The 21930-nt window shown below is 36.2% G+C and overlaps 2 protein-coding genes across 5 annotated transcripts in view; one reads left to right on the forward strand and one right to left on the reverse strand.

The window, feature by feature from the left end:
- Positions 1-21930, forward strand: part of UTRN (utrophin) — a 296332-nt gene that overhangs the window by 241675 nt on the left and 32727 nt on the right. For both annotated transcript variants that reach the window (XM_065731580.1, XM_065731573.1), the window contains 7 exons: positions 2595-2656; positions 3573-3647; positions 4972-5173; positions 10992-11077; positions 15946-16103; positions 18527-18693; positions 20776-20887. In XM_065731580.1, the coding sequence (XP_065587652.1) occupies positions 2595-2656; positions 3573-3647; positions 4972-5173; positions 10992-11077; positions 15946-16103; positions 18527-18693; positions 20776-20887 (862 nt within the window). The remainder of the gene's footprint in view (positions 1-2594; positions 2657-3572; positions 3648-4971; positions 5174-10991; positions 11078-15945; positions 16104-18526; positions 18694-20775; positions 20888-21930) is intronic.
- The window catches only part of FBXO30 (F-box protein 30), a 352871-nt gene that overhangs the window by 39881 nt on the left and 291060 nt on the right, over positions 1-21930 (reverse strand). The gene's annotated exons all lie outside the window — the stretch shown is intronic.

Consider the following 21930-nt stretch of genomic DNA (forward strand, 5'->3'; position numbering starts at 1 on the left):
TTTTGAATCCATGTATGAGATTACTGGGCTGCTGTGGATGACTTCTTTCTATCTGTTTTGGGATAAATCTGGCACAAACACCTTCATTTCATATAGTTATTTTGCTGCTCTCAGGTTCTGTCTCTTGGGTAATGTGCCTGGCTAAAGGGTTTCTCTCTTTGCATTTTCTGTTCCACTAGAGAAACTGAACTCCTGTCTCATCTCATATAATCCCACTGGCAAGTAGCTACCACAGGTGGCATACAAAATAACTGAATGATTAAGTTTTAAGATGATTTGATTTTGCTTGTTCACATGCATTGTTTATACTAATACTTTAGTATTTAAAATAGTGAAATATATTTTTGTACATAGATATATTTGTAAAGGATCTGTTACAGTACTGCTGTTTATTCTTGACAAAGTTTGAAAGGCTTGGAATGCCAGAAGCAAAATCACTTGTCTTGGACTTTCTTTTTTTCTCCCTCCTTTTTTTTCCTCTTGATCAAAGAAGTAGAGGTAAAGCAGTTTAATAAAGCTTTATTAAACCGGTCGCTTATTCGATTGATTACTGTGGATAGTTGTAGTGAATTTTATTAAGACACTGATTTTAAATGCTTAACACAATAATGATGGCATCCAATTTAACATGATAGTGCAGATATTTGGCAGCTTCAGGACTAGTTTTGAGATTATTTTACAGCCATTATATTACATTTCTGTTCCTGTTTACAGAACCAATATATCTTCTTTCTAGCGTAATGTAATTTTTTTATACTTGGGTTTGTGAGAGTACAGTACAGTCAGTTACCTTTACCTTGGCACTGCACCAAAACCAGATACATCCTTCTTTTTATGTTGGCTTCTTCATGATTTATTTTTGTGCCCCTGCTAGGGGAATAATTTTACAGCTACTTGTTTTCTGAAATGACTTTTCTGGACAAGGATAAACAAAATGCTGTTACAAAAATATCTTTCTAGACACTGCAAAAACAGTGATTTAGATACCGGTGTGCCTTGTCTTTGGAGTTCAGCATGTCAAGACCTTGAACACACACCGTTTAGAATTTGAATCCTTGAATGTGATTCCTGCAGTTTGATACTATCAAACTGAAAACAGTGAAAACTTATAGTTCAGGAAAGGAGGTCTACTTAGGCAGGTTTTAAATACATGATAAAAATCAGGATTCTGTTCAAGTGTAAGGATGAACTTCAGCCCTTTCCTGAATTTGGAACTCCTGCAAGTCAACCAACACCTTAACAGAAGATGTTAATTTTATTTCAAGTTGAATAAAACCCTCATGTTTAAATGTAGTCATGTGCAGGGCTTTTCCTTCCTTACAGTCATCTATAATAATACAACAAAGCAAATGAGGATTAGTACCTACTGAATTGATAAGAAATTCGTATTTAGATATGAACTTCCATGAAGATCACCTCACAAATTCATGATGGTGTGAATCTACTAGTGGGATCTGTGGCAGAGAGATTGGCCTAATAACAGAGAGAAGCTGACTGCAGAGGCCCTGACTAGACCCAAACCTGGGAAGGTAACCCTGTTGTGCAGATTGTACAATGGGTTTCAGATCCCTAGTGCAGAGGCACACTGCATGCACTTTCCAGTAATGTATCTCAGAATGGTGTAGTGTAAAGGAAGACTTTCGACAATTATTTTGTTTGGAGCCTGCCTCCACTTCACCGAACCTGTTCTTTCTCTGTAGCCTTTTGCATCAGGGGCCTTCTAGCCTCTGGTTTTGCACCACAGCATAAAAGGGTTCATTCTTCATTGGTTACCCAGTAGACCATGATAATCATCAATGATAAATTATTGGGGCACAGCTGTGTTTACAATGTGAAGATACATTCCACTGCATTTAATGGACTAGTGCCATTCAAAGTCACTATTTACAACAAAGTACCTCTGCATGTAAGAAAAATTTGTGAATTTTTAAATAGAAGCAAAGATTAAATAAGACATGTTCTGTTCTTGTTAATAATTAAGTCTGCTAACCCAGCATCATTTCTTTGTAAAATCTTTGTAAAACAACTTCTCAAATTAATTTTTTAACAAATGGTGGCTAATTGATGCTGCCTGTTGAATCTCAGTTCTGTGAGTGGTAGTGTAGAGCACGCCCCCTGAATTGGAATACTTACGGATTGAGCGTGAGATGAGTGATCAGATTTTCAATCAGATGTGATGCACGTAAAGTGTACAATTGTGTTTTCTGATACATGTGTTCAGTTAAGTAGTGGAGTCTGAAGTAAGACATGAATGCTTTTTATTTTTAAAATGTGCATTATGAGTAATTTCATTATGCTACTGCTGCAGGTATTTCTAAATTACTGATGCACTTCAGCTTTACATTTATTTGTGCTTCTGCTTCATATTTAGAATGAAAAGTTAAAGTTAAATATGGATGGCCTATTGTCTAATGTAACAGTTAAAGGCATTGAGGAGCTGAGTGTCACAGATCAGATTTTTTAGTAGGAGTCGATGGAGTTCTTCCCTTTTTAAAATCAAGTCAGAATATCTTTTTTTTTCTTTTTTTTCCTTTTGTCCTTTTCACGTGTGTATATACGTTGCCTGAAATTTTGATTGTTTCATTCCTTTGTAGTCATGAGACCCAGACAACCTGTTGGGATCATCCTAAAATGACTGACCTTTTCCAGTCATTAGGTGAGTGCATTTCTTAATCTGTCGTATGACATTCGTTCCATGAGTGAAAGCTTGAATTGATCTGTTGACCACATCTGAATTTCCATGAGCTGTGTGTATTTCTCACTTGAGGAGATGCACTTTGCACAAAAAGCACTGTCTTGCTCATGTCTGTAATGTTCATTATGAAAAATATTCTCTGACTCTATTCTTTAGTGCAGTATATTATTTCCGTTGAATTCATGTGGGATTTTTCATTGATGTGGGCTATCAGTCTGGAGTGAACTAATTTTTGTAATATATCAGAGTATCTATGCTATCATTAAAGGCTAGACCTTATTACAGTACAACCAGTTCCACATGCCTGTAAGGATAAAATACTTTTAAGTGTAGGTGAAAAAAAAAAAAGCAATTACTACACTCCTATTAGTTTGTAAAACAGAACTTACGGTTATCTGATTGCTCCTTTCAGAGCAGTATTAACAAAGTCATGGCATAGAAATAATGGGTTAAAGAGCCATTTGTTTTCCATTACTGTGACCTTTGCTGCCCTTTATATCATGTTTTAAGGTATTTGATAAATGTACTATATTTTAACACTTACGTGAAATCTACTCAACACTGTTTAATACATACATGAAACTGACATGTATATGTGTTACATCTGCCCAAGACAGTATCCAGATTTCTGGTGTGACAATCTAACATGAACACACTGGACTGCCAAAGCCATGAGGTGTTCTCAGCAGGTGGACTTTTCTTTACAATAACTTCTCCATTGTTTTTGTTTGTTTTGATATATGCTATTAATTCACTGCAGTGAAAATAAGGGATGTCAGGCTTTTTTTTTTAGTATGTTGCATTGTGAAAAATTACAGATGAAGGAGGGTTGTGAGCTCTTTTGAAGACCTCTCACATTTCTGTTCTGCTCTTTCAGCTGACTTGAACAACGTACGCTTCTCAGCCTACCGTACAGCCATCAAAATCCGACGACTGCAGAAAGCATTGTGCTGTGAGTTTGCCCTTTGAGACAGTTTCTATACAGTACTTGGAGAAGGGAGGGTCAGCTTATGCATCACATAACATTTAACACTTAACAAAGAACTACATGCATCCTTGACAAATTGTCAACCAATTAAATGACAGGAATTCCCAATAGTGAGCGTCATTGTCAAGAATAAATAAAATCAGTGACCAAAAAGGAGTGCAGAAGGTAAACTGAAGTAGTATGCCCACTGATAATATTTTAAGAAGTGACAGGAAGATAAAGATCGATTCTCTGCTTGTGGTATACTGTTCCTGATAAGAAATGTTACAACCTAGTCTGAAATGATTAAAGATAATATTCTGAACCTTGACTTAAAATGATGAATTTTACAATACTTTATAGAACTACATTCAATTTTCTGGAGTGTTTACTACTGAAAGATGTAACTTCGGTAATAAGCCTCTCAGAGAGAATATCTTTCTGGGTGAACTCCAGATGAAGAGGAGTGTAGGCCATTCTAAGTACAGAAGTGTAGAGTATGGCTTTGTATAGTTGGTTATGGATATTTGGTATTGCTGTACGTTTTACTCGCACACACAAAAAAGATACTATAGATACTATGATATTTAAGCTGCTGTGTGTTTATACTGAGGGTATAGGAAAAGACCTTCAAGATCGTCTCTCTGCTTATCAGTGAACAGGGCATACAGTATGTATCAACATGTACCTTAAATATATATATATATAAAATAAAAAATAAAAAGGGAAAAGGGAAGGGCAAGAAAACAAAGTAAAAATCTCCTTATATTTGCCACTCCCCAAGAAAGAAGATTCAAAAAAGAGACTGCACATGATGGATGCTAATCATGCTGCCTGTCCTTGACAGCAAAGAAAACAGCAAGAAATTTCCTTGTCACCCTACTTTATTTCACGCCTACATTTAGCCACTGCTATTGATTTAATCAGGCCTTAGTACATTCCTACTGCATTTTGGTGAATATTTTAATAAAAGGCAATAGTCTTTTAACTTAAGTAAATGCAGAAAACTAAGTCTAGTGGATTCCCAGAGTGCATGCATCTGAAGTTAGGATCCTGTAATTCCACAGACTACTTTCTAAATGTTCTGCTGAGCTTTGCAATACCATTATGATGTTCTTGTTGATTCGTTTTTTTCATTGATACATTGTACTAAAATGCTGTCAACTTCTTGCAGACGATGCTTTTTTCCCTGTTCTTGGCTAGTTATATACATTGTTTGCCACAATATGCACATAAAAAGTTGTTTCAGTGCTATGCTCAGACGTCTGTATCCATGCCTTTTTTCTTTTCTTTGTTTACCTGTTGTTAGTGGACCTGTTGGAACTGAACACAACAACTGAAATTTTCAAACAGCATAAGTTGAGGCAAAATGACCAGCTCATTGGTGTCCAGGATGTTATCAGCTGTCTTACTACCATCTACAGCGGACTTGAAGAGAAACACAATGATATGGTTAATGTTCCTCTCTGTGTAGACATGTGTCTTAACTGGCTACTCAACGTGTATGATAGGTAAGTGATAAGCTTCTGTTCATGGTGTGTATCAGGATTTAGTGTTGCATGCACTTACTATGTATGAAGACAGCATGTCATGTATCAAAAATGCTAGACTTCTAGGACTGTTATATAATTTTTTCTGAGTTACTTTCTGGAGGAAGAAGTGTTCATGATAGAAAAGTGTTTCAGCCTTAAGTTCTTTTTTGAAAAGTCATGCCTTTTGGTAATTTTGACACACTGATTAAAATGCAGTGGATTGAAATGAGAAATTGCAACAGTTCATAGTACAGACCAGTGCTTCTATACTTCAAAGATTTTTACAGTTTTATTTTAGTTACTGTGGCAGGGGACTGAATGAGTGGTGACAGTACATATGACCGTTTGCCATTTATATGGTGGCTGCTTGTTATGTTTCAGCATTCCGATATTTTTGTCTAATGTGACATTTCTGTTAATTAGACTCCTGTCATTACTTCTGGAATATTGGAGTGTGCATAAAGTCATGATTGGGACTTCTTTGGGCAAATATTTTTATTTTGTGGTTCTTTGTATTGTGGATGAATATACATTTCACTCATAGCGGTAGATCAGTGGTTTGCTCCACTTACAATGTTGGATATTTAGAATGAAAGACTTAATAAGGTCTGAGGATTTTTTTTTGTAGTTACTAGGGTTTTATTTTCAAACTGATCAATCATCCATTATTTTTTGGTTTACCTTTGCTTACTGACTTCAGTCAGAAATCAGTTGTTTAATCTGTTCATATTTAAAACATATATAGTAAGCAACAACCCATTCTCTTTCAGTAGTATTTCTCCCATTAGCCCTTAATTATTATGTTGAAATCATTAGTGTATTCTTCAAACTGATGAAAGGTTTTAATATTGCTTCAAACTTTGAAAAATCGAGGATGGAGGTTACCTCCTACAGTGCTTCTTGCTCCCCTGTCAAATCCATTCAAGAAAAAACAAATTGCTGAGAGAGAACAGGCACCGATTTTCAACTTTATTTTTTTTTTAATTGGCCTTTAGGAAAGATCTAATTTGTCTCTTGGCATTTCTGTTGTTTATTGCACTGGTGTTATACGTATACAATGTTTCAAATCATTAAACTGTCTACAAAAAGCATCTGTTAGTCGCATGCTATTAACCTGAGATTTAATTACAGATTCACAGATTGATGGTTAAGATAGGAAGTTCTTCAGGCTTACCTACAAATGTCTTTGGCCCTTAAAAAGAACCAGTTTATTTTTAGAAATAGTAGACAAGCCTGTTGTGTTCTGGTGTTTTCTGACACATCAGAATGATTCATCCTTCAAGCTGAGTAGAGGAGAGAAGCAGATTAAATTTACTTGGTGACTTTTGCTTCCTCAAGGACTCACAGGTTGTTTCAGAAAGCAACATTTGCCCTATAACCGTTTTGCAAACTTAAAGCACCTTGAGTCGATTAGTCCAGATAATATTTAAAATAAAATTAAAAATAAATACTTAGCCTTTTTCAGATGAGATTCGTGAAATAAAGAGGTTGATCAATTTAATCATGTGGGGAGGCCAATGTTTAAATAATCCAGAAGCAAGAGGCATTGGTTATTATTCTGGACTATGTACTGACAAGTTTTCTAAATTGTCCAATGAAAATGGACTGACAGCTTTCAGTATGGGATAACTTGACATCAGTTATTTCGGGTATTGTAAAGTCTGTCATGTATTATATGAGTATATATACTACATTGGGCAACTACTGTGGGCAATGGCTGATTATTTCAGTAATAATTTCCAATTAGGAAACTTCTGTATGCGTTGAGTTTTTGTTACCTATTGTTGTGCTAGTTTACCTAACAAATTAAAACATCATGTTGAGTTTATATCTCAGGCCTCTCCCAGCCAGATGTTTATATGCTCTTGCACTGGAACCCCTGGGAAGTGGGAGAAATGAAGAACATGGTTTCTGTTTCAGATATTCATGGACCTGTTGCCCCTGTTATCTGCTTTTCTTTCTCTCACTGCCTGCCTTGCCACTCCCCTTGTATTTCTGTGTCCACAAATTCTGCTATCTACTGAAATATGATACAGGATAAAAGCACTCCCTCTTTTAACATTGAGGCTATTTTTTTTGCTCACCTTTTTTTTTTTTTTTCATCATTTGCTTATGATATTGTAAGGTAGTAATAGTCATTTTTTGCAGAAAGTTCTTTAACATTCTCTGTAGTTGTGTTGGATCTCTGAAACAGCTGAGTGATTGGTCTGTCCTTGGATGGAGAGTCCAAAACATGCAACAAAGTTCATTATGCTCTCTTCGTTCTCTACCTGTGCAGCATGGTACCCACTGATGAGTATGATGTCTTTCCTCAGCCAAAGGCTGCAGTTATGTGATTTCCCCCTAAGCTAGTTCTTTCTGTGGTATGTGCCTTCAAGGCACTTTCTGTCCTACCATGCCTGGAAATGATGTGAAACTTCTTTTTTTTCCTTTTTAATGCTAATTTTGGCAGGTTTAAAACTTGAATTAATTCTGGATTCTCTGCCAGCTCCTGACAAGGAGTAGATGAAGGTGCAACAGGGAGATCATACCTGAGGCACACAGCCCAGAGCCTGCCAGAAACTTAAGTAAAGACAAAAGAATAATCCAGAAAAACAAGACTTCTTTATTTTCCTTCTTTCCATAGTCTCTCTGACCACTTTCTTTTCCTACTAAAAAGAAAGAGGGAAATAAAAAAAAAAATCTAGTTTGTTTCAGGGTTAAGAATGTCAGTGTTATAAGGTCAGTGAGTCCTTAAACTGGGGCAGAAGGGCTCAGATATATCCAGGGTGTTGAATGAGCTTTTGTAAACATTGAATGCTTGCTATTTTTACCTGAGGATAGATCAGAAGTCAGTAATGTGCCATTTTTATACTGCCTGTCATTGAACTGAGAATGGGCAACTTTACACCAGTTAATAGAGATATGATGTTTTAGTCTTAATCAGGATCAGAGTGAATAATATCTCTGCTGCTGAACTGGTCTTACCAATTGACTTTGTAATGACAAGCATATTTGTATGTCTTTAAAGTGTCTTTAAAGCATTCTGGCACTTAATTCTAAATATTTCAGTCATAATTTTTGTATGAATTCATGTTCTAAAGCTTCCTGAACCTTTCCATTCTAAGAGCTTGATTTGAGGTGTTTGTATACACAGCCCAACTAGATGGTTGTGGGAACCAGGGGGGCCTGGACAGGCTGGAGAAGTGGACCAATACAAAAGTCATAATGCTCAGTGAAGGGAAATGGCAAAGGGAAATCCCCATGACCCTTTACAGGCAGGAGGTCTACTGGCTGGAAAGCAGCTTTTTTTGTGGAAAAAATCTTCAGGGTCCTGTTGGAAACCAAGTTGGACATGAACTAACAAAATGTGCTTGTGACAAAGACCAACAGGCTCCCAGACTGCATTCACAATAGTGTTATCAGGAGGTAGATGACGATCCTGCACCTCTCAGCAAGGTGAGGCCACGTATGGAGAGCTGGATCCAGTTCTGAGCTTCCTAGTATAAGAGATCTGAGAATACTGGGTATAGTCTGGTGAAAGAACTGTGGAGATGATTAAGGGCTATGAACATCTGATGTACGATGAGATGCTGAGAGCTGCAACTGTTTAGCCTAGAGAAATGACGGAGGGGGGATCTCATCTGTGAGCGCAGATACCTGATGGGAGCAGAAGAGAGGGTAAAGCTGGGCTTTTTTCAGTTGTGCCCAGTGAAACAACAGGAGGCAATGGGCTCAAACTGAAACACAGGTAGTTCCACTTAAATATATAAGAAAAAGATTTTTCCATTGCAAGGGCGATCAAGCACAGTGCATGAGTTGTCCAGAGACTATTGTGGAATCTCCATCCTTGAAGTTCTTCAGTACCCAACTAAACAACATGGTCCTGAGCAACCTGCTCTAGCTGAGTGTACTCTGAGCAGAGAGCTGGACCAAATGACCTCCGGAGGTCCTTTATACACTCACTGATTTTGTGGCACTGTAAGCTGAGCAAACTTAATCATTGAATAAGAAGTATCAGTGCTACAAAGTCTGTAGATTTGGTGTGAGGTTTTTGTTGGTGATTTTCTTGTGTGCATGCTTTTTTTGCAGTTTGCTTTTTTTGTTAGGAATAAAACTTCACTGCTAATACTTAGCTATTTCCAAGAAAAAGATTGGGGGAAAATATGTTGCTCTTTAGAAAAATGTAGTATAGGCTTTTGAATTCCATTTATAGTTATTGAGGAAATGTTTTTTTTTTTTGCAAAGGAACTTTTAACCTGCTGAAACCTGGAGAGCTTTGAGGCCTCCATGTACATGCTCTTTAAGCTGCCTAGGTCTCCCGAGTTTCTACCTTTAATAAACAAATGCACAAATGGTCTAGTCAGTCCTTAATTAAAACAAACACAAGTGAATGTTCTGTGTGGTTTTCCTTTGAACACAAAGGTAAGACACAAACAACCACACTCAGGAAAGAACACTGAAAACATTATCAAAGTTGCAAAAAGAACCATTTATGAGTTAGGCTCTGCCAGAATGATGTCTTGTCTGTGATTGAAAGAGGTAATTTGAAGCTAAGCATGAATGTATAAAATAGGTGGCACTTTTACAACATTCTGGAAAATTGGGTCCTGGTTTTCAAGCTAGGCAGTAAAAGCAATGGGCCCTTTTGATTAATTTGGCAATAATTTCTCTGTACCTGTTTCAACGTGTGGAGTAGAGAAGACAATACTGTCTAGTCTCACAAGATTAGGGGATGGTTTTGAAGACAAATGTGTTAGTATTTGTAAGGTGGTTAAGTGATATACTGAAGAACCAGGAATAAATTAATAATCTCATATTCAGTGCAGCATTTGTGAAGTAAATCAGAAGAGCGTATGTTGAATGGAGAAGAAATGAAGGAATATCTAATAACCACTCCAGAAGTAATTAAAGGATAAATCATAATCCATCACAAAAGTGATCAAACTAATGTTTGGATTATATTAATTGCATTATTGTCTTACTTGCTGACTCATCTAACCTTAAATGCAGAATGCTATGTGCAAATATATACAGTTTAACTGCTGTTCTCATGGTCTGTTTGCTGTGTCTCAACTAAAGACAAATTGTATAGTGTTATAGTCTTTGGAAACAGGAATTACCAGATCTCTCACAGAATATGTTTCTTGCACTGATCTTGAACTTTAAAATTGTCCTTTTCCATGTACGCTGGTTTTATTATTTTAATATCTGTTTGAACAGTATTTATCTTGCAGGTTTTAACATCACTTGCTTTGACAGTCATTTGTCTGTTAAGTTTGCTTAAGATTTGACTTGTGCTTGTGTGGATTTCTTTTCACATTGAACAAGATGAGCCTGAGGTCATCTTCCTTAGAAAGAGTAACAAGTCCACATTATCTAATTACTGCATGTGGTTAGATGTGTGTTGGTTGGTGCACGTATATGTCAGAACATTTTAGACACAGAAGGAAAAAATAAAGTGGAAAAAATTCCTTTGATATGAAAATCTAGTTGCAGTTTGAAGTGCTTGTTTCATACTGGATTTCTTGCTGCATGCTCATAAGCTTTTTCTCCGTGCATATCATATTCTTGCATCATATTGTGAATGTTACAGAGCTAAATTTCTGCCTTTTTGAAGCCGTATGAATGTTTTGACATATAAACCATTTAGCTGTTTAGCTGAGTATTTGTAATGGAAGCACTGATGTGATGCTCAGTGTTAATTTCTTTTGAGATACAAATCAGAACTCACTGATGACTTTTCATTTTGAATAGACTCAAAATTGTACTGAAATGAAATAAACTATACTAAATTGTTGTATTTTTATAATTTCAGTGGCCGAACTGGAAAAATTCGAGTGCAGTCCCTGAAAATTGGCTTGATGTCTCTTTCTAAGGGCCTTCTGGAAGAGAAGTACAGATGTAAGAATGTATTTTATAAAATGCTTTTTTGTATATAATTTAGAGTTGTAAATAATAATAATGCGAATTGTTGCAAAATTTTCCTGTGCTTGTAACAAGACTGTTTCTTTATGAGTAAGTAAAAAAGAATTGTTGTTTTCATAATCATCTATGACAGTGGAGAAAGTAGGATCTATATTCTGACTGGAAAGTATTGATGTGAGTTATGCATTGTCATATGTGCTTTACAATTCTTCCAAAAGCAAAGGGAAATGTAGCAGTGCAGAAGCTAGAGAAGTGGTCTGTTTGACTAAGTTTGTTCAGCTCTTCTCTGATTTTTAACAAACAACAACAAATAACTTTTTCTTGCATTATTGAGAAAGATGATTTGAATTCTCAAGATAATTTTCCCATATGTGTGCTTACTGCCAGAATTGTTCAGTGAAAGTTTAAATTATATTGATTTAAGTAACCTTGCAAGTGTGAGAAATATTGAGTAGTTTGAAAATATTTGCTGAAAATATTTGACCAAAACAATTGCAGGAGTAGAAGAGAATCAATAAACTTTATGACAAAACTTCATGACAAATACAGAACAAGAGATTAAGCCTTATATAAGAGCATCACAGGTGACTGGCAGTTATATATTAGGCACGTAGTCTTAAAATTGCTTTTCATTGCAGTAGTCCCTTTAGACATTTGGAGAAACCATGTAAAATGTTTAGCAGCAGAAATTTCCATGTGCTTTTGCAGTTCTGCATCAATATCTACTTTCTTTTAAAAGTGTTTGTAGGTCATCTTGTAATCCTGGATTCAAAATTTCAGATGATGAAACAGCATTAGCTGTTTGTACTTTTGCTCAGTGCTTATGCAATGAGGCATATCTCTGCATCTGAAGTAGAGCCCTTACTAAGACTTTGTTTTTTAATTTCTTTGTCATTTGACGTATCAGTGAAGTAGTCCATAACTAAATGGTCTTGTGGGAATACCTTTGTTTAGTAATTCAGACAGTTCAGAAGGCAATTTGCCATTTGGTGCAGAATTGAAAGATTTTCTACAGCTCAGAAGTTAGGCTGTGGTTAATGTAACTATAGCCCTACCAAAAGATGGCTTTAAAAAAATAGTAATTCTTACTGAGATTAAACTCACTTTTAACTGCTGTCAGTAATCAATATGTATACTTACAGTTGCTTAGTATAGACACTGAAGCAAGATGTGGAATTGACCATACTATATTAGTTTTTCTGTCTTTGCTTTGTGTCTATAAGAAAAATAAAAACAGCAGCAGATTTGCAGATTTTTGAGAAGTCCAGGAAAATTAATGCAGAAAAAACCCCAGGACATTTTCATCCAAATGGTCATCAGCTTGAAAATACATATGAAACTGAACTAGTAGCATTGTCTTCCAGGGCAGAAAATTAATATTCAGTTAATGTATGCACTTTTTTGTTTTTGATCAGTGTGCCTGGCCTTGATATCTTCAGTGTATAATTAGCTTTATTGTTTCTTTCCTGATTAGCCATGGAATTGTCACAAAGTAAAATATCTCTTTAGCGTGAAAGAAATTTTGTGGAAAAAGAAATGAAATGGCAGTGTTGTGTGTGGTGTGATGGCATTTGGTGGGAATGCAGTCAGCATTTTGAGATCATCACGTGTCATAAATGGATCTTTGGTGTGACCTTTCTTGCTTATTTTGTTTTAATCATCTACTAATCATCCACTGCTGAGACAGATTTTCTTATATCTGATGAGTTGAGATTCTCTGGTGAAAAACATTGAGAATACTAATATTTTGAAGAAATAAAGGAAAAATCACTTGAAAGAAGAACAGGCCCCTAAATATGAGTCCTTTATATGAAATTTCTGTGTTCTGATTTTTCCTTCCTTGCATTAGTTCCTGACATTTGCCCATGCTTTTCTGCTGCATTTCTTCTAAGTATTTCTGAGTCTTTGGCAATCCCAGGATTCTCTGCGCAGTCATTGTAAAGTTGTGTTTGGAGTTCTTAAGCAGGGCATAGACCATGCTGACTGTGAATTAAATATTGTCATAATAGAAAACGCATTTCTTCTCAGAGTACCTGGCTGTAAAACAAGCAAGTTTCTTGTTTGAAAAAAAACCAACTTCTGGTTGGATCCTTCAATCGTTTGTAAACTGCTTACCCAGCTTTCTGCTCAGGTGTTTTCCGTCACAGCCTGCTCAGAGTTTAGGTTTTCAGGAATCAGCTTGAAGAAATGTAATTTCTAGACTGCTGAGATGTTTGGTTTCTGAAATAATATGATAAACAAGGAATGACAATTTCAATATATCAATAAAATTGACCTTCATCTTTCTCTCTTCCATTTTGAGAAAAATCAAACTTATGCACTTCTTTTCTTTTTCTAATATCAAGACTTCTGGGAGGAGGGTTTTTTATTTTTTATTTTTATTTTTTATCTTTTTAGCAGCCAGCATTAGTCACATTCACTTCCAGTATTTATTTTTTTTTGACTACACATTCATTTCCAATATAGGTGGATCTTTTTAATTCACCCATTTTAAAGGTTTTCTTTTTAAATCGAGCTTCTTTTAACTACACTGTACTGCAGAGTTGACATGAGAATGAATCTTTTATTAAAAAAATCCCAATTACTTCTGAAAAAACATTGAAGCCTCAATTAAAGAATGCCTAGTCTTGAAAGTGCTTAAAAGACATGCTTAATATCAAGCAGGCACCTGGGTGCTCCTATGAGTAAAAATAGACCTGTGAACATAATCAAGTTGTGGCGATCTGTTTACATCTCTGGTTGTAGAGCTAATGGTCCAGGGCCACAATTTTTCCATTTGTGAGGCTGATTACTTGATCTAGCTGTATTGATTTTATGCTGTGTTGGGTCCCCAAAACAAAGGGACATATGTGAGCTACCTATTGGAAATGATCTCTAGCCTTACATTGTTCTCACATCATACCTGGTATTTTGGGGAAAGAGTTAGTTGACTTCCATCAATGAACCCTTCTCCCGAGTCTGCCACTTTAGAGCTGCTTTTTGGATATCCTTTGCTGGTGTATGGCTTATGAGTTTCTGTAAGGATGTTGGCCAGACAGCAGGAACATTTTTGCTTTCTGTACCTTTGGTTGAACCTCTCATATCTGTCACTCCAGTAGCATTGAGGATTTGCAGGGGGGAGTATACCATTCATTAACTCCTTTGAACTTGGGTGGTCAGTGATATGGCACAGATACCAGTGTTAAGCTTTGGATTTGTTTGGTTTTTTTTTGTACTTGCTGATTTCCTCTTTGCATGAGCCCTAGTCAGTTGCTCTCCTTCTCTACCCTACCATGTAATTTTTCTTCTGTTTTTTAGCTCCCAGTCAACTGAAGCTTTAGGGCTAGGGAAAGAGTTTTGTCCTCCTCCCAGCTTCAGCAGTAAGCAAATTGCTCTTGTGGTGCCTGTCTCCACTGACACTGCCTGAGTAAAAAATCAAGCAGGTATTTTTTACCCTATAATTTTTCTGAACTGGACTCTTAAATATGGGAAAACTATTCCAACTGCAGCTGAAAGCCTGCAGCATGGCAGCGCTTGTTCTGTCAGTACTGTTGTCCATGAAGTTTGTCTTGCTTCTAGGTGCTGAAGATACTGGAACATCAGCTTGACTAGGCAGGAAAAAATATAAGAAACTCTTAAAAATTCATTCAGTCATCTGGATTTCTGTTTTGTGAAAATCCTTTCTTCTGCCTCAGTTCCTTTTCTGAGAGAAAAGACATGAACCATCTTTCTGAAGCATGCTGGCAAAGCTTGACAGTTACTCCAAATGAAGTGTAAAACATTTTATGGAGCATAATAAAACAGTTTCTCTTGAATGTTTCTGAACAAAGCTTTTCTGTTTCTCAGTCACAAGTGCAATCAGATTGAATTTTCAGATTTCTTTTCCTTCTAATCTGTTAACACTTGTTTGACTACGAAACGTGAAATAGAGGAATAGTACAAATTATTTTGTTTCCTTTAAACATCGTTTGGAGCTTTTAATGCAAACCTGTGACTAAGTGCAAATGGAGATTGTAAAAACCAGCTTGAATTGAACACCAAGAATTTCACTGATTCTTTTGTAACTTAGAGCATCCGTAGATTTTAAAACTATTTCTAAGAGATGAAGTCAGTGTTTAAGGTATTTCAGGAGAGATTAATCTTGTGATGAAAAAAGAATCTACATAACTTTTTGCGGATTGTTAGGAGTAATGAGGGGGTTTTTTTATCTTAAAGTTTTAACACTTGGAAATGTCAAAAAAGCACAATAATTTCTAGAGAAACTAAGAAATATTTTCTGTGCTGCACATAAGTCTATTAATTCAGTACTTTTCAGTGATTCTCAGGCAAGTACCTGCAGTTCTTTCTTCCCAGTAAGTGTCTGTGTCGGGAACAATCTACTTGATCAAATTTTTCTGTGGTATCAGCTTCCCAGAGCCCCATTTATGTTTCAGGGCTCATTATGTGCCTTAGGAAAGGGAATCGATAAAAGGAACGTGTGTGGAAACAAATATAGTTTTCTAGAAAGGAAACATGATTCCTGTCAAGCGCAAAAAGCTATTTCAGTTTTGTCATGTCTCTTACTTGGTCACATGGCTGGTTGTGGGTAGAGGAACTGTGATAATGTTATTTATTGGGAGCTACCATATGAAGCTGTATGGTTGAATTCATTTGGTCTGAGTCCTCCCATTTCTATGGTTACAGATCCAGAAAAAGTAGTCAAAGTAATCAAGATTTAGATGAGGGTACGCTGTTGGAAATGGGAGAGTGGTCATCTGTAGCTACACCTGAATGAAAGAAATGACAAACCTCAAGTTGTGGTTTTACAAAGTAAAAGGGACATAGATGAAAATGAAGTGAGCTGGTTCTTCTTGTTGTTGTTGCAGATCTCTTCAAGGAAGTGACAGGCCCCACAGAAATGTGCGACCAGAGACAGCTTGGCCTGCTGCTTCATGACGCCATCCAGATCCCCCGGCAGCTGGGCGAGGTGGCGGCTTTTGGTGGCAGCAACATTGAACCCAGCGTGCGCAGCTGCTTCCAGCAGGTGAGATAGCAAAAACTGCATAAGAAAAGCCTGTCCTGAGCAATATAAGGTCTACTTTTACCAGATGTAAAAATAGGAGGGGAACTTAAAAACTCAACTTGCCATTCATAGAATCACCAAGTTTGGAAAAGACCCAAAGGATCACCCAGTCCATCACCAATAGTTCTTACTTAAATAATGTCCCTCAACACAATGTCCAGACGTTCCTTGAACACCTCCAGGGTCAGTGACTCCACCACCATTAAACTTTTGGACAGAAACAAATACACTCCTGCAGCTGAACTATTAAAATTACCAGGAAGTTATTGTTAAAGTTAAGCTGTGAAAGAATGATTCATCATTTAGGAGACAATCAAATTACTTTCTAGCAAAGAATGTATAAATATTTGTGTTAATGACAGTATTAGCTGCTATGAATGTTGTTAAATTTTTTGCAGCAGCCATTTTACCTTGCTTCACATCGTTCAAATCTGATTCTGTAGGGACAATGTACTTTTACCTGCTGGAACCTAGGATGTGATCTCAGCACATCAAGAAAACGATGTTGATAGTAATTGCTGACCCTATGCAACATAAAATTATTTAGCATTGTTTTTCTGACAATAGAACTTGCAGTTGCATGAAATTTCAACCACAGTCGTTTCTATTTCATGAGCCTTTATGCAGCAGATCAGAATATAAAGCTGTCTTATGGCCTGCTGTTCAGATCTATACTACATACAGACAATTAATGAGGCTGCAAGGAGCTTCTGTCTGTTTAAAGAAGATGAGAAGAAAAAAGATATTGTCGCAATGGAACACAACCTAACTCAGGATTTGTCAGGGATGCCTAAGGCTCTGGCTGTGTGGTAGTGATATCTGTGCATCTGGAGTAGATTAATTCTGTGAAAGTGGGTGCTTTATGCATTGTCAGAAATTATGTGTGGATTAAAAAATCACTATATATAAAATTACTGATTCAAATATCTGCAGTTTTATTGAATGCAACAAATTAAATGTTAGAAATAACTTGTAATAAATTTTTCTGTTATCATTCTTTTATAGGCAGTTTTGCTTTCAACCTCTGCTCTGAAAATCCAGTTGTGCTTGCTTCTTTTAAAGCTATTAGTTTATTTAGCTTTTCAAATTCATTTCTGAACTGTGAAATGATTGGGATTGAGAGATTGTATGTAGAAATCTTGAATAATTTGCTCAATACATATCAAAGTTGTTTTAACCACTTAACAATGTAAAACTTCTCTAAGGTTTGAACGCTGTTTCAGACAAAAAGGGATGGTGCTTGACATATCTATCACTGGCCTCAAGTGGTTTGAGTCACACTAAAATGAATGATTAACTTGTTAGTGGCAGACTTTCTGTGGCAGACTTTCTGTAGCACAGAGGAGCACTCTTTTATGTTCCTCAAGGCATCTACCCCATCTCCCACACTGTTCATCTGTGAGTGAGGTACACTAGCAGGGTGATGTTTCAGTGTGTTTAATAGTATTGTGATGATACTAATGATCTAGATACATCTCTCATCTGACATAAATGCCTCAAGTTCTCGTCCTTATGAGGTATCATCTAAAGTACTAAATCCAGGCACGAAGGCTTGAGTTTAAGAAGCCTTGAGTTGCTTTTCATCATGTGTAACAATTTTAAGTATAGCTTTCATTTGAAATTGTGTTCTGTTACTCACCGTGAGCTCAGAAAGGCAATGTCTGTTCTTATTGCTGACAAATAGGATGAACATAATTCCTTTATAGCTATGTTCCTCTGTTAGTTACAACTTGAATGGTAACATGTTTATTCAATATTAAACAGTCGTGCTAATATTTTTGCTCTGCCGCATTCTTTCAGTGATTGCCTATAAAGTGACAGATTTATTTTTCTCTGTTTTTCTTTTAACATATTTATTTGCATATTTAACATGCTACCTGGAAAGAATACCATGGACTCAGAATGTGATTAAAATTTTTTCACGAGTCTCATGGCAGTTACTAGACCCTTAGAAGCAGTACTCGCTTTTAGCAGTGTGGCATCAATCTTAACTGACAAGACTGCCATATCTGAAATGCAGAAGATGCTTCCCTTTAGTGCTCTTTCTCTTTTTTAAGTCCTTCCAGTTCAAAGATGGCTTTATCATGGACTGCTCCATCTTTATTATTGCCTGTCTCCTCTATCACAGGTGATTAGTCATTTTTTCTTACTGGTTGTCTTATTTTCTGTTTGCATTTCAATCAAGACTGTTTCATGTATCCTTTAACTGGTTATTAATTAATCTGACATGGAATGGATTAACATAGGGCGTTTTTTGTTTTGGTTTTTTTGTTTTTTGTTTTTTTTTAATTGAATTCAAAGGAAAATTTGATTGTTGAGGCTTTTAAAGTTTTCTTTCTTTCTATTTTTATTATTTTAAATTTATAAATATATACTTTCCACAGAACCACAATAAGCCAGAAATTACTGTAAAGCAATTTATAGACTGGATGCGCTTAGAACCACAGTCTATGGTATGGCTACCAGTTCTACACCGCGTGGCAGCTGCAGAAACAGCAAAACATCAGGCCAAGTGCAACATCTGCAAAGAATGTCCAATTGTTGGCTTCAGGTAAGAGGAGGGAAGCTGGGTGCAGAGTTTCTCTGAAAGTGCCTGTTTTTTTTTAACATACAACAAGCGCAAATTCCGTGATTTTGTTTTCACCATTTCACCCATTATAAAATATGAACTGCTATCCCTGGTTAGACCACAGTGTGGGTCTCCCTGGAGGAGCTCCTGAAGGATTATGTTTCTGGCTCATCTAAACCCACTGGTAGATACCCAGCAGTCTTGTGACTGACAGATGCAGAATGGGCTGTCATTAGATGTTTTGTAACTGGTGGATTCAAGAAGTAGCAAATGGAAGTGTAAATGCACTCCGTGTGTTCTGTGAGCACAAGAGCAAAAGAAACTGATGAGTAAGAAAAATAAAAATCTGTGTCTTATGTGGAGCAGGAGGATTCATGGTAAATGGGCTAGCTGCCTCTGTCTCCTTCATAAACCCTGTGAAGCAGTCAGTCATGTCAGCCAGTACTGAACACCCTTCAGCAGCAGTCCTTCCTTGCTTGGCACATTTATTTGTTACTGTGATGAGTATTGCACAGTTCCTATCTTGAAGTACTGAACATAGTATAAATCTAGGCTGTTCAAAGGAAGCTGTGAATTCCCAAAGGAAAAATGATTCTATTGATATTCTCCTTGTTATTCTTCTGAATGTATTCTTTTACTGTAAACCATGCAGCTTCGAGTATTTTGTGTCCTTTGTCAGTACTGTTAATACCTACATATTGTCTGTGTATTGATTGCTCCAGAGTATAAAAGATGCAAAACGAATTAGGGGAGCAGAGCTAAACATAACTTCATTTTTCCAATATTGTGGTTAGGAAATTCAGGGTTTTATTTAGGAATGATAAATCAGTTTTATCTTTAAGTGATTCTAAGACTCTTCTTCAGATACTGAGGCAGATGAGTAATTTTTGTTCCCCATGCTTTCTCTTTCTCCTTGCTTCTGTTATGTTCGAAGATAGTAATACAAATCTTTTGGTCAGACTCATCCCACCTAGCTTTAGGCATGCAAACTTTAGTCAGTCTTATAAGACCTAGTGATTGTCTTCCTTCACTCTAAATATTGAGGTGTAAGTACTTCCAGAAGGTATTAATCTTATCAGAGTCTTTTTCCTGTCTTGTGGGAGATGAAAGATACATGTTTCTATTTTTCTTAATTAACACTTGTTGGAGTGTAGCTTGGCCAAGCTCCAGTTTGTGTCTTTTAGATTTAAGTTAGGGCTGATGCATCTTGTCAATATTGAAATATCTAGTGTGGAAAATGAGAATGTGGAGGCAGAAGAGAAGACAAAAGAATTACTCATTTTTAATCATTTCCATAATGATATTAGAGATCTGCAGCAAAAAAAAAAAAAGCATCTTAGCAGTAGGCTGATGCTGCCATTTAATGCATGAGCTCTTGAGTAAAAACTACAAGCTTTTGCTTCAACTTCCTTTAAAGTGAACCTTTGCATTTATAAACACTTATTGTCATGCAGATCAAAACATAAAACTCACCAGGGAAAAATGTGGATGGTTACTGCTCTCAGGAATCAATTTAATTTAAACTTAAACTATTCAGTTGCTATTTAATTTGCCTCACCTAGCTAATTTTAGTTTCAGAAAAATGATACAACCTCATCCAACAGCTGTACTATAAACACAGTAGTGGGTGGAGTCTGGAAATGAATCATTGCATAATCCAGTTTTGGCATAAAAATAAATAAAAAATATCATTCTCTTCTTGGCTATATTTAGTAAAAAGGATATTATATGCATTTTTTGCTTTGTTGCTTTGCTTGTGTGTATATATATATATGCTCTTAAAGAAAACCTGTCTAAATATATCAACTAAATGTTTAAACTTATTTGCATATTATTCTTAGAATTGACAATCTTCCAGGAGTTTCAGGTTTTGAAGATGAGTGCCTGGTGGTGCGCTATCTGTCCCTTCTAAGTGAAAATACACTCACTGTGTCGTTGCGTTACTGCTGCTGAAAAGCTGGTGACACCATGCCAAATAGTGATTTGCCTTGTGAGGCTTAGTAACTAACAAATATTATAATGGAACCTAAGAAGCTCTAATCACTTTCTTCTATGTCCCCGTAGGTACCGGAGCTTAAAACATTTCAACTATGATGTCTGTCAGAGCTGCTTCTTCTCTGGCCGTACAGCTAAGGGGCATAAATTGCATTACCCAATGGTGGAGTATTGTACACCGGTGAGTACCAATTTACTGCCCAATCCTAAGGGATTGTTTCCATGTTATTTGTAACCTAAATTATTTTTAACAGTCCTTTGGCACCTTGGTATTCTGCAAGGATTTCTTTTCCATCTGTCTTGAAGAGCCTGTCTTCTTACTCTTCTCTTTGAGAGTCATTAGGTGCTTTGCTAGTGCTGCTGATTTTTTCAGGCAATGATTAGAGTGGTCTACACTTAGTATCCACTTCAGAAATATTAACTGAGGGAACTTCATTTGTTTTGTAAAAATAAAACTGGAATATTGAATATAATTGCAGTGCTTGAGTGTGTGCACATACATGCACTCTTTTTAAGGATGAGAATGTCAGAAAAAAGGGACTCTATTTACTACTGCCATACCACATAGTAATGTTTAATATTCATAGAATCATAGAATATACTGAGTTGGAAGGAACCCAAAAGGATCATCTTAAAATATTTTTGAAGATTTGTGATCTTTGGTTTTGTGTTGAGTATAGGTTGCTTGTATTATGAAAACAAAGTTGGACAAATCCTGTTTTCTCTTGAGTAATTAATGTTTACAGAGTTATTTAAAAATCGATGTGTAGCTGGAAGAAGAAAAAGAACTAGATTTTTACAGTTTCTATCTGATAATAATTTGAGACTTTTGCTACCATTGGCTAACAAAAATTAATTTACAGTACAATATTTTACTGATGAAATACTCAAAATGTTTCTAAGTCCATGACACTGTTTTAAGTGTAGGATTGGGCACCACTTTTGTGTTGTTTTTTTGTTTGGTTGGTTTTTTTACCCTAATCTGTTAAGTTGTTCTGAAGAATTTTCTTTCAATCATGTATATAATTTAAACAGTGGTAAAAGTTCTGTATGCTTAGAACAACCTCAGATCAGAAATGACCCATTATATGAACAGAATTAAGATGTTGCTATTTAACTTGCATAATCAGTACCTACACACAGCTCATTTTAACTGTTATCTGAGTTGAGTCAGGATTGAAGAACTGATTTCACAAAAAGGATCTAGTGCTATTTATTATTGAA

This window comes from Cyrtonyx montezumae, unplaced genomic scaffold (assembly GCF_038088225.1).
Source record: "Cyrtonyx montezumae isolate F1298 unplaced genomic scaffold, pur_monq_1.0 scaffold_0, whole genome shotgun sequence".
Classification (NCBI taxonomy): domain Eukaryota; kingdom Metazoa; phylum Chordata; class Aves; order Galliformes; family Odontophoridae; genus Cyrtonyx; species Cyrtonyx montezumae.